Source organism: Odontesthes bonariensis, chromosome 12 (genome assembly GCF_027942865.1).
Source record: "Odontesthes bonariensis isolate fOdoBon6 chromosome 12, fOdoBon6.hap1, whole genome shotgun sequence".
Lineage (NCBI taxonomy): Eukaryota > Metazoa > Chordata > Actinopteri > Atheriniformes > Atherinopsidae > Odontesthes > Odontesthes bonariensis.
Window position 1 is genome coordinate 6,806,861 of NC_134517.1, and position 13,191 is coordinate 6,820,051.

Consider the following 13,191-nt stretch of genomic DNA (forward strand, 5'->3'; position numbering starts at 1 on the left):
ACACTTGCAGTCTTTTAAAGTCTCAGTTGAGCTGCCAGTGTCTGTACTCTCCCAGAGTGTCAGGGTACAGGGCCAGTTTCTTGTCCACACCTCCGTAGACCTTGTCTCTTTGTTACTTTTCCTCCCTTGGAGAGCTTTGTCCTGAAGACCACCCACCTCTAGAGGCCAGACTTCTGTTCCTTTCCGTGAGTAATCGTCTTTTTCAAAACACACATTAATTCAAACTGTTCTGAGTCATTCTTACTATCGTTAGGAGCAGACACATGCAGATTTCCGCTTAAGTGATGCTTTCATGTCTCAAATTTCTGCCTCTGGTTTTAAGTTACTGTCAACAATCCTCTCTCCGCTGGCGAACTTTAGAGTTATACATGGATTTCATTGGGCTGGTACTGCCTATTCACTTTTTATTGCATTCCTCACGTAGTCATATGCAGAAAAAAAGGCTGCCCTCGGTAAACATCCCCCTTGAGGACATGGAACATCCCTATGATGCATCAAACATCTTCAAACTTAAAGTACAAACTAAATTCATGCATGCCAGGGTAAAGTCAGATGCTGTTGGCTGGCGTGACAGCTTTATAGTCCATTTCCATCCTGTCAGATGTTCCCCTGAGTCATGCCTTTGTGGTTGTGTGTCTGTGTACAGTCAGTGGACTCACTGATTAAGTGGCCATGTGTGACTCATTGACCCCAAAATAAAATAAAAACATAATGCGGCTAACTGCATCTAACTACAGCTCAAAAGTTTGAAAGTGTAGTCCAAAAGAGGGTGTGTCAACTTTTCAACAATATAGAGATTCAAAAACTGCCTTTCACATGGATCTGCAGCAAAAACAGACAAAAAGTCCTCTCATTAGTTTACAGAGCAAATAGCTGTGGAAAGTAAGCATCAGTTTCACAAGCAGTCTGTTTTCTCAGAGGGAGTGTGATATTTAGTTATGAAGCAACTGCAGATAGATTCCACACATCATGCCAGTCGTGCTGTGGTGAGAACTCTCATAAACTTGCCAGAGGAAGCTGGCGCAGGGTGATGAAAAATAAGCAGAGGACAATGAGAGGAAAGAAAAGCTTATACACAGGAAAACAGCTATACTAACTTCAGAAAGTCTTCAGTTTCTGGACGTGTTTTAATCACATTTATCAGTTAACAACAGAGATTGTAAAAGACTATCAGCTTTCACTATCAAGCAGCAGGTTTGCAGTGCATTATTCTGCTCCTGTGATTGTTTCTCAGTGTTTTTTAATGAGACTCTGAGTCCTGTTGGGCTGCACGGTGGTGTATTGATTAGCACTTTCGCCTCACAGCAAGAGGGTTACAGGTTTGCTTTCCGGTTGGACCGATTTTAATACACTTACAAAAATTTTGGAATGCATTAATAAAATTGACCCAACTTAAAAAGGACATGTTGAGGTGAAAGCAAACATGTTTATTTTTAAGATGTACAATGAGTTAACTATCCTAATATGTCTGTGTCACCCTCCTTATTCTACTGTAGGTATTGATCAAAGCATTTGTGAAAACTAAGATAGCTGGTTGGCTTGCTGGTGGCTGAAATTTAAGGATCAAAGAATTGCTCAAATCAATAGAATGGAACCAAAGGGCAAATCTTATTGCATTCCTGATGCTATTTTGTCCTTAAAATAAAACCTTAATTCTTTGTAAATATTCCATATATAAAATAAAAAAAATAAAAAAATTGAGACTGCAGTAAAATCGGTTAATCTGAGAGAAGTCAGTCCACATGTGTTGTCCTGGTTTCTGTTCGTCCTGGTTGAGGCCTGCACAGACTGCTGAGTGTGTGCGATTTCTCATAGTCAGCATACAAGATGCACCAGCCTCTCTGCTTCCAGGCGATGAAAAACGGAAGATTAATACCTTGACTGCATCAGGATTTAAATGGTGCCCTGTCTTTTTAAGAAACACAGGGTAGCGTGTTGTTCGCTCAACAAGACTGTCTGCAGCATGCATATGGATTGGTTTACTTTGAGCTGGTGTATTGTTTTGCTCAGGGGCTTTTTACCCAAGCAAATAGCCAGCACAAGTGACAAGAAGGATTCTCCTCATCATCATCACACACTATGAAGCTGTTGGTTTCTTAGCATGATACAAAGACATTTAACATCTATGGATCAACAGAGAAATCCTGTATAGGTAAAGTAAAGCAGAATTCCAGATTCCCTTGCTTCACTAACAAACCTTCTGTTTGCATTTAGATTTAACTCAGGCAGTGGTTTAGTGAGCATCAAGCTTTTCCAAGATGTATTTGGTTTGGATTCAGAGGAATCTGAAGCAACTCACTGACATCTGTTTCTTTTTTAGCAGCATATTTCCACTGGCATGTGTCAAGGATAGAGATGGATCCTGAGGGTTCACGTGAGTGTATTCTCACAGTGAAGACTGTGATGGTTTTCTGGTTTGTTATGGTCAAATGAGCGTTGAGTTTGTGCTTAATCTGTGGTGTGAGCATCTAGGGTATGATGTTCATCAACTGTCCTCAGGTATCCAAGATGACCCAAATGTCAAGCTGATGATAGCAGGGTCGACTCTAAGGAAAGTCAAATCTCGCTCCTGGAAGAAGCAGCGTCATTTTCGACTTCTGGAGGATGGCCTGACAATCTGGTACAAGTCCAGATGGGCAGGGAAAGGTCACTCCACCTGTGAGTGTAGATACATCTGATTACACACGTCATTTATACTGGATGTGAGGTTCAAGATGCTTTGCAAATGAAAAATGTCAACATATTGACAACGCTGCCTTCATGCAACAGTACTCTGGGTCATTGTTGCATGTCTCTGTACTTGCCATTTCCTCTCTGCTCCTCTACATCTTTTTTTCCAATGGAGGCAAAATTAGCACTAAAACAACAACGAAAAAAACTTTAACAAAATCTAGTTTCAAAATGAGCAGCATTTCCTCTCAGGCTTCACAGAAAGTCTTTTTCTTATTATTTCACTGATCCCAAACCCCATGGCTCTAAACTCCTTCATCTAAAACTAAACCACATGCACAGGTCTGGTTCATGGGAGAGGACAGTTGCTGGCAACATGTTCTAATTCCAAGAGCTCACAGAAAAGGCTCGATATGCCCTTTCCTCCATGGATCTCGTTGGTCAGGAGGGTAAATACCATGTCAATAAATCTGAAATGTATTTAGGTGGAAGGTCATTTAAGGCGTTGAAGGAGGGCAGAAATATTCTGAAGTTAATGCGAAGCTTTTCATCCCACTCTCATCTTTTTTAAAAAGTTGAAGTATTGCTTTAAGAAGCTAAGCTTAGTACAGTGGAGGCCGATATAAACTGATTATAGAGTCTTAGATTACCAGCCAGGCAAAACAGGCTGCCTCACGGCTTCAGCCATCAAAAGAAACCAAATATCCACAGGTTCACTCAGGAAGTGAGTATGGTGACTAATTTTTCAATGGGCCTTGCAGATTTAATAAACATAAACAGTAGCTCCTGATTATGCTTGATCTGTCTCTCAGGACAAGGAGTACGGTGTAATGACAACCCTGTTACAAATGAAGAGTCAGAGAGCCCAATGCAGGACAGAAAGACTCAGGAAATACCTTTAAGAGGAAACTAATTGCTAAGATTGAGAAGAAGGTGGGTGAGGATGAGTGATGATGGCAGACAAAGCATGAGGAAACAAGCAGGGGAGTTGGATGGCGCCAGACTAAAAACTGGAGCTGTGCAGATGCTGGAGCCGTTTGATGGGCTGCAGGAGAGAAAGGCTGACTGGCTAACAGGGAAATCCTTAGAGAAATACAGATCGTTTCTACTAAAGTAGGAGTAGTAGCTGGTCTTTGAACAGTACATGAACAAATTGAACAAATTTGGTTGAGTTGATATACTGCTGGAAAACACAAGGATACGAAAAAAGTGGAAAATAAAACTAAAGCAGGAAAGACAGGAATCATGGTGATATGATGAAAGCCAAAAATCTGACACAAAGTTATGACTGATAAGAATTAATTGAAATTACTGTCACCGTGACAGTAATCTGGTTGTTCTCATCTAGTATTTCAAAATGTTTTCTGCTTTTGCTTGTTATTGTGAGGGTGATTGCTTAATTGCTTAATTTACAGCACCACAAAAGGCCAGCTAATCTGACAAAAGTTCCGATAGCATACCTTCAAACTAAATGCAGAAGCATTTAAAAGGCATCAAAGACTTAATGTAGTTTAAAGCTCCACACTGATTTCTTTCTTTCTTATGATCATACACTGATGTCTCAGTCTCGGTGATGGAGGTGGAAGCAGTGCGGGAGGGTCATCAGTCTGAGGTCCTGCTGAGCATCGCGGACGAGTTTCCTGCCAACCTCTGCTTCACCTTGGTGTTTCATGGTCGCCAAGGCAACCTGGACCTTGTGGCAGAGTCCTCCGAGGAGGCCCAGGCCTGGATCCAAGGAGTGCGCAAGCTGATCCACAAAGCCCAGACGATGGATGAGCAGGAGAGGCTGGACCAGTATCCTTTTAACAGCTGCGGCTCATGGAGATGGGAATGTCATGTGAAACTGTTCTTAATTTGCTACTGGCTGATATCACACCCTGAGTTATTCTTCCACAACTACTCTTGGCGGGAGTTTTCCTCAGTAGCCTCTTAGATGGGTGTGGGACTGGTTTCAGAAAGCTGACAAAAACAAAGATGGGAAGATGAATTTCAAAGAAGTGAGGAAACTGCTGAAGATGATGAATGTTGACATGAATGAAGAACATGCTCTTCATCTGTTCACGGTAAGAGTGTGATGTGGAGATAAAAAAAATGTGAGCATGAGCAGACGCAATGATTGAGCTTACTGACAGTCATGTTATTACTTGATTTACTCAATATCAGGGGGGCGTAAAAGCTGTGTAACAGATTTCCTGGACATGACATGGTGCTGGTAGTATGCAAGGTTAAAGCCTGTGGTTATCACTACAGAGATGCATAACAAAAGACTATTTAAAAGTATTTTTTTTTTAATTAAACAAGACACTTCCTTTATTTCCACAGATGGCTGACAAGTCAGAGAGTGGATCTTTGGAAATTGAGCAGTTTGTTCACTTCTACAAGATGCTGACTCAGAGGGATGAGGTGTGGAAGGTGTTCCAGGACTACTCCGGAGACGGAGAGAGGTTATTGTTGGAGGAGCTGGAAAACTTCCTGATGATAGAGCAGCATGAGGGAGAGCAGAGTGCCCAGCATGCCAAAGAGCTCATTGAGCGATACGAACCCTCTGAGACAGGTACTCCTGGGGACATCATCTACATGTATCTCCCTAGCGATGCATGTTTTGTGACCACAGGCTGGACCTGAAGAACCAATGCTCTATTCAGTGCAGCTGCATGTTATGCTTGTAGAAACAGGTTTATGCGGAAAATTGCTCCAACCTTATACAGTACATTTACTGTAAATAAATTGATCAGGACAGACCGGGTGTGTAGTAGCATTGTATTATGGTAGATGGTAACCTTTATTCCTTTGTGTGATCTTTAATATTTCTTTCAAATGTTCAAGATTTTACATTTTAGCAATTACAGTGAACAGGACATATTTGAAAACACTAATGTGAAAACGCACATTAAGTTAATGGGAAAATCCTACAACTTCTTCAGGATTAAATTTTTCACTGAATTGATTTCAAATGTGCTCAGAATATCTACAAATAATTAATGACTGGACATACAGGAAAAGGTGTTCTTCCAGCTATCTACCTGTCTGTGTCGTGACCTCAATCATTTTTGTAAACTGGAATTTTTTCAAATGCACCAAAAACTGAAGAAACTATTTCCTGAAAATACTCAAATAAGCTCTTGCCTATAATCTTCTTTTATTCTGCTTGCATCAATTACTTGGTGGCTGCTTACTTTAGAATGACGTCAGTTTTGGTCATTGTTGGCAACTAAAAGCGTTTACAAACTGTTATACTACACAAAAGAGGACATTTGACCATGCAGTGCCTTTAATCTTTTGCTTCTTTTGTCACTTAAATGTGATTGATTTTTTTTTTTACTTGCTTAGCTATTCAATAAAATAAAATTTTGAGCACTAGAACATTTAGAGGTCCACAAAAATCTGCCAATATGGACGCAGACTTTATCTGGACCCTTGATGTTGCGTATTCGAATGGTGTCAAAATGTGTCAAATAAGTCCACTACTGTAATCTAGTTTAATTAGTTAAATTAGTTGTTTGTTTATGCACAGCAGTTTCTGTTTTTCTGAATACTGCTCAAACTTCACCAAAGTATTTTTTAACATGTTATGGATATTTTTTTTCTTCTAAATTTTAATCAAAATTTTATTACATGTCCTTTTTCCTATTTATCATAGATTTATAAATAGTGATACTTATAGTAGTATGTCTTTCTCTTAGGGACTGCTTTATTGTGCTAACTCCATTTGTATCTCAACTCTGTACAGCCAAGAAGCAAAGTGCCATGTCCTCAGATGGCTTTCAGATGTACCTGTGCTCCCAGGAGGGCTCCATATTCAAACCTGAATGTCGGGAACTTCACCAGGACATGAGCCAGCCGCTCAGCCACTACTTTATCTCCTCCTCACACAACACCTACCTCCTGGAGGACCAACTGCGGGGACAGAGCAGCTCGGAGGCTTACATTCAGTGAGGGCTGCCTAGACTCACCACACACAGGCACACACGTCAGAAACGCAGTGATAGAATTGGACAGTAAAATAAGATGATATCACTGTAGGCCATAAAACGTTAATAATAATTGATTAACATCAAGGTTTACAGAGAAATGAAAGATGTTACGGTGAAAAGAAGAACTGGAAATTAACTATGATGTGTTTTTCTGGTTATGAAAGACTAAACTGGGGTTTGCCTTTGTCTTAAGTCTTGTAATAAAAGTAATAGAGGCAGCTTTATTTGATGGAGGTGTTAAAACGGAAGTGGTAAGACGGACCAAAACAATACAAACAACAAGAATTACTTCCATTTGTGTGTGTTTGTGTCGACATGTCTGTAGGGCTCTGAAGAGAGGTTGTCGCTGTGTAGAGGTGGACTGCTGGGATGGCAGTGACGGGGAGCCTGTTGTGTATCATGGGCACACTTTGACTTCAAAAATTCTCTTCAAAGACGTCATTTCAACACTCAAGGAATATGCTTTCAGGGTGAGTGTTTACAGTTTTAATTCATATCTCATCACTCACCTTTCCTGGTGTCTGGTCATACAGTCCTGTCATGTCAAATTTCCATTTACATTAATCAGTACATACCACTCTTTCACAGTTTGCTCTGAAACAGAGGAAACAGCCCAGGTATAAACAGTTAAGCGTTGCACTGCTTATCCAGAACACTATTATTACAAATAAGCCACAGAACACGAATGATTATGATAACAATGAATTGAACTCCAATTGGCTTGAAGTGGACTATATTATTTAAGTGCCTTGGGATGCCATTTGTTGTAATTTGGCGCTATATAAATAAACTGAATTTAATTGAATTAATGAAATCAACAAGCCTCTAATTATCATAAAATTGAGGCAAACAAAACCACAACAATCTGCAAACCACTGACAGCAAACAGCCCTTGAATGCAGATCTAATTTATACCTCTAAACTGTCAGTGTGCTCATAAGAGTCAAATCCAGAAGCAGTTGTTGGTGATCTTCCCTGCCTCTGGAATTTAATGTACCCTGCTGACTGAGCCACATGGAAAACAGCCAGAACTTCTGTGTCTCCACCTCTCTCCTTTGTCCTTCTCAAACTTTCCTACTCAACTTTTGGAATATAGTCTGCCAATAAAATTCAGAATTCCAGCATCAAACCCTGTATGGACGTATGGAAAATGGGGGAAAATTTGATTTGAATTTTTTGATTTAGTCTTTGATGTTGTCCTGAATGCAGAATATGCTACTCAAAAATCTCAGTGAACTATTCTGCATTAATGCTACTATCACAGAAGTGTAAATGGGCTTTTCTAAGGACAAAGACACCGACACAACCTCATACCATCACAGAGCAACTGTTCCTGATAAAAGTCTGGATGGTTGTTTTTGTCGTTGGTGCAGAGCATATGGCGTCCCTTACTTCAAACAAGGATCTTGAATACTAATTGGTCTGACAACAATAGATGTTTCCACTGTTTGATGGTCCATTCCAGACGCCTCAGAGCCCACAGGTGCCCACAGGTGCCATGCCACCGCTGGACAAAGTCAACAAAAGGCTTCTTTTTTTGCACAGTAAAATAAAAGTGGCATTTGTGACTGTAACTTTGTATTGTAATGCTTGACAAGTTTCCCACAGTAATCCCTTGCCCATCTTGTCAATCTAGTTATATCAGCTAATGACGAAAAAGAGTTTGCCTCCATCCCAATCTTTTTGGAATGTTTTGTCTGAGATGCAAACATTATATAAATCAACAAATGAAACCAAGTTGAATAGACAACATATCTTACTTTGGTTTGTACTGTCACTGATGGAATAAAAGTCAATGTAAATGCAGTTATCACTGCGTTTTAATTTATTTTTTGGCATTCACTATAACCAAAACCCAACCTTTTTTGTTTGTTTTGACAGTGTATATGTGTAAATGTAAATGAGTAGTGTATTCTAACTTTTTGACAGGCATCAGATTTCCCTGTCATCGTGTCACTGGAGAATCACTGTGGGGTGGAGCAGCAGACAGTCATGGCCCAGCACCTCAAACAAATCCTGGGTGACATGCTACTGACAACCCCTCTGAATGGACAGATCCCTCAACAGCTCCCGTCACCACAGGTCAGAATCTGTTTAAGGTCTGTTAAACTCAAATTGCCTTTATTTTTTCACAAACTGTCAAACATTTCTTTTCTTACCTTGTCAGAAATATTAGAACCAGTTAGATGGGAGAATTGCAGCAAAATAAAAAAAAGATAAAAAAGTTCATTATGGCAAATCTAGCAATTTAATATTTGTTTTCTAAAATCAAACTAAAATTATTCTTAATTTTTTTTTAAATCTATTCTTACCTAAACTTTTTTTTTAACTTTCATTCACAGTTGAGACATTTTTAAAAGATTGATTCTGCAACTCGTCCATTTTGCAGTGATCCTAAAAGCACAAGTATAACCTGCAAACTCTTCTCCATCAGAGCATTTACAACAATCAATACTAACTTCAAGTAATTGCACATGAATGCCCGGAAGAGTTCCACTGAGGGTTCGGCCAATTAAATAGTGGTGCACTGCTGCATTTAGGTAGAAGACAACATAGTGCAAGAAAATGAAACACCTTCACCAAGTAACTTATTGGTCTAATGATTGTTCATTACAGGAACTGAGTGGTAAGATTTTGCTAAAAGCTAAGAAAATTGGTGGTCTAGAAGAGTGTCTGGATGAAAGCCTGACAGATGAAGTTAGTGATGAGGAAGAGATGGCCAACGGTGAAGCTGAAAGCCCTTCTACAGAAGATCCACCAGCTGAGAAGCACAAGGTAGATGTACATGGTAATGCTTTGATAAACGCATCAATTCCTGTAAGTCTGTAGATTCTCAGACATCCAGGTCATGGTCCTTAGTGATTAGATAGAAGGCAGCTGGATTTCCGGACTCTGTGATTGTAAAGGTGACTTCCTCGGTTAAAGTGGGGAATGTGCTGGTAACTCATGTGTTTTCCAGTTGTTAATGAGGAAGATGAAAACTCTTGGATGAGAGTTAAATTGTTGTTGAGAACCAAAAAGAAGTTCAACTGCCTTCTACTCAAGCATTCAGAACAACTTTCTATTTGAGAACCATTTCTATTTGAAAAATAAAATACAACCAAACTGTCTGATGTCAGGTTTGAAATGAAAAATAATTACCTGGTCATTTGCTCTCAACTATCTAAAAGTGCTAATGACAGATCTTTCACAGCAGCCATTTTTTAGGACATAGACTTAGACGTCCTAGGTAAACACAGATGATGTTAATGACATTATTATTGAATTATATGGAGGCCTGTCCAGGGTGTACCCTGCCTCTCGCCCATTGACCGCTGGGATAGGCTCCAGCCCCCCTGCGACCCGACCGACGGATTCAGCGGTATAGAAAATGGATGGATGGATGAATTATATAGAATTTGATTGAACTAGATTGATAAGCATAATGATGAACTGGACTGAATTGGACAGTATTTAATTTAACTTGAATTGACCTTGTTTAATTTCTCTGTCAAATATCCTGAGATGAATTTTGTTGTGAATTGATGCTACATTATTAAACTGGCTGAAATTAATTTTGTAAAATAGCATTGATGTAATTATCCAGTGATATGCATTAAATGTGATGAAACAAAGCTAGAATACAGAAATAACACATTAAAGGGGAACTGCGGTATTTTCAACATTAAGCCTCTTTTATGAGTCATCTGCAATGTTTTAGAACCCCCCTCACCGCTTTTTTGAATTTTACTTCTGTCTCCGGTATTTGCCTAATTTTGATTCTTCTCAACCTGCTTCAGAATGGCAAGTCATATGCATGTTCTAAAAGGTCCGTAAAAGCACCATAACCGTCCGTTTTCAAAATCATCAACTCACCGGGGTGGTTACTGGTGTGCACTGGTAATCCATATCAAATTTCGTTGAAAAAGCAGTTGAATCTGACTTGCTATACTCCACACCACTTGATGGCGGAGTAATATCAACGAACATCCAGTCTTCCATAGAACTCAATGGGATTTACAAAATGTCAAATAAAACACGACAGAAGCAACTTTTCGCAACAAAATTTGATATGGATTACCAGTGCACACCAGTAACCACTCCGGTGAGTTGATGATTTTGAAAACGGATGTTTATGGTGCTTTTACGGACCTTTTAGGACATGCACATGACTTGCCATTCTGAAGCAGGTTGAGAAGAATCAAAATTAGGCAAATACCGGAGACAGCAGTAAAATTAAAAAAAGCGGTGAGGGGGGTTAAAAAACATTGCAGACGACTCATAAAAGAGGCTTAATGTTGAAAATACCACAGTTCCCCTTTAATAATCAAGATAGTTTTAGTCCATTTTAAAACTAAACATGAAGTTAACAGATAATTAACAGTTAATATATTAAAAAAAAGTATTAAGCGTATTTCTGTTACTGTTACTGCTTGACAACTGTACTTCAATATTATATTCAGGGCACTTTCCATCGCCAGGTCAAGATCTCACAATGAAATAGATGCAATAGAAAGACATTTGGTGATTCCCATTTGATTAAACTCTTGGTGACAGTGAGCAGGAAAAACCTCCTGGAAATGGTACATGGAGCTCCGGAGCCACACATACACAGAAAGGTTCAAAGAGAAACTGTGAACAGTATTTAAATAAATAGATATAGCAATTATTTGCTGACAAATTCACTATTTTATTTCTCCCGTAGAAGAAATCCAAATTGTCCAGGGAACTGTCGGACTTGGTGATTTACTGCAAGAGTGTGCATTTTCATGGCTTTGAGCATGCTCGTTCTCACGCCAAGTGTTATGAGATGTCTTCCTTCTCTGAATCCAAGGCTAAGAAGCTTACAAAAGAAACAGGTATTATGATCATAACGGAATGCTGTAACCCTTTTAGGAGGATAAAAGCATTGTAATGTGTTATGCATGTAGGGTACAATGAATATGGAGAATTCAAGCTACAGAAATACAGTGCACATGTTCTTTCTTCAGAGACAGAATTTGTGCAGTACAACACCCGGCATCTGAGCAGGACCTACCCCAGTGGCCTGAGGACAGAATCTTCCAACTATAACCCACAGGAGATGTGGAATGTGGGCTGCCAGATTGGTAAGGAGGAATGTCGCCATCTCCTGGTTAAACAAAATGTTTAACATAAAATCAATTGGTAGCTCTTCTTTTTCATGTGTGGCCATAAGTCAGTGGAATGTCCTTCCCACAGAAATGATCTCATGTATAAATCCCCACACATTCTCATGCTTATCAAAACGCTGGTTATTAAGTAAGCAAGCTTGCATACATTGAGTGACATGTGAGTGTGTCTGTGTGTATATATTTCTGGTTGCTGGTGTGTGTGGTGAGTGTGGTTGTTGGGGGAGGATGGGGGAGGGAAAAGTTGGACAGTTATCTGTGTGTGTGCTTGTGTTTGAATGTGTGATGAGAGTAAGAGAGAGTATGTGCTGTTGATCCCTATTGTGTACTTCATGATTTTGGCGCCCTTGTTTCCTGTTTTTCTCTCTTTTTTTGCCAGTGTGTTTTGTCTATTTTTAAAATATTATGGTCTGCATATTACTTTTATCTGTCATATTTTACAATCTTAATCTGTTCTTACCTTACGTGCCCAGGGACTACAGGTGGAAATTAACAAATGTTGCTTCAACCTGGCACAAGGCATCTCTTCTCTCAAGATTAATGCTTTTGTGCATTGTTCCCGTTTTAAACAAATAAATAAAAAAAAAAAAATAAATCCAGTTTTGTGACGTCCACAGCCATTGCTACACTTTCAGCAGTTCATGCAAAAAGGCAGGGTTTGTGCTGTGATGTATGGAGTAAATGTATTTGCAAGGATTTTGAATGTAAGGGTCAGATATAGAGCATCATTCCCTCAGCTGAAGAGGTTTGACAAAACAACAGTTTCCAGTCACATAAGCTCAAACTCGCAAAGTGTGCTCCGTAATGGAAGGCAGTCTTCTGTTGGAATTGCATTTCACTCTTTTGTTTCCCCTCTGCCTCCTTCCCAAAGTGGCTCTGAACTTCCAGACGGCTGGACTGGAAATGGATCTGAATGATGGGCTCTTCAGGCAGAATAGCTACTGTGGTTACGTTCTCAAGCCAAGCTTCATGAGGGATATCAGCACTCAATTCAGTCCAGAGAAACCTGAGGAGTGGCAAGGCTACAAACCACTTCGCTTATCAATACAGGTTAAAAACTAGATGAGTCTGCAGGATTTCATAGGGAATTTTTTTTTAATCACTGTATACCAGAGAAATGCACAAGAAAGTGAGCTCTTTCTCAATATATGTGTGTGTTTACCAGGTGATAAGTGGGCAACAGTTACCAAAGGTGAACCAGAAAGAGGGCTCCATTGTAGACCCGCTGGTCAGAGTGGAGATCTATGGGGTACCACAGGACCAGGCCAAGGAAGAGACCAGTCACATCAACAACAATGGTGAAATAGTAATCCTTCTTATATAGAGATGCCTTTGTTGACACAAAGGTCTTGGCATACAAATAGTGTAAAAACAATAATATGGATTGAAAAAGAAACCTTTATACAAAAAAAGACTTG

The 13,191-nt window shown here is 39.6% G+C and overlaps 1 protein-coding gene across 4 annotated transcripts in view; it reads left to right on the plus strand.

Annotated features, from left to right (window-relative positions):
- plcd4b (phospholipase C, delta 4b) overlaps positions 1-13,191 on the plus strand; it is a 15,246-nt gene continuing 2,055 nt past the window's right edge. Inside the window, exons 1-14 of one of the 4 annotated variants that reach the window (XM_075479003.1) lie at positions 2-185; positions 2,321-2,374; positions 2,500-2,658; positions 4,236-4,464; positions 4,604-4,733; positions 4,993-5,224; positions 6,401-6,602; positions 6,970-7,114; positions 8,574-8,726; positions 9,261-9,419; positions 11,329-11,482; positions 11,615-11,731; positions 12,645-12,823; positions 12,939-13,071. In XM_075479003.1, coding sequence (XP_075335118.1) covers positions 2,356-2,374; positions 2,500-2,658; positions 4,236-4,464; positions 4,604-4,733; positions 4,993-5,224; positions 6,401-6,602; positions 6,970-7,114; positions 8,574-8,726; positions 9,261-9,419; positions 11,329-11,482; positions 11,615-11,731; positions 12,645-12,823; positions 12,939-13,071 — 2,011 coding nt within the window. In that variant the 5' untranslated portion in view covers positions 2-185; positions 2,321-2,355. Of the gene's footprint in view, positions 186-2,320; positions 2,659-4,235; positions 4,465-4,603; positions 4,734-4,992; positions 5,225-6,400; positions 6,603-6,969; positions 7,115-8,573; positions 8,727-9,260; positions 9,420-11,328; positions 11,483-11,614; positions 11,732-12,644; positions 12,824-12,938; positions 13,072-13,191 lie in introns of all 4 variants that reach the window. The other 3 variants (XM_075479004.1, XM_075479002.1, XM_075479001.1) reach the window with 3 other exon arrangements.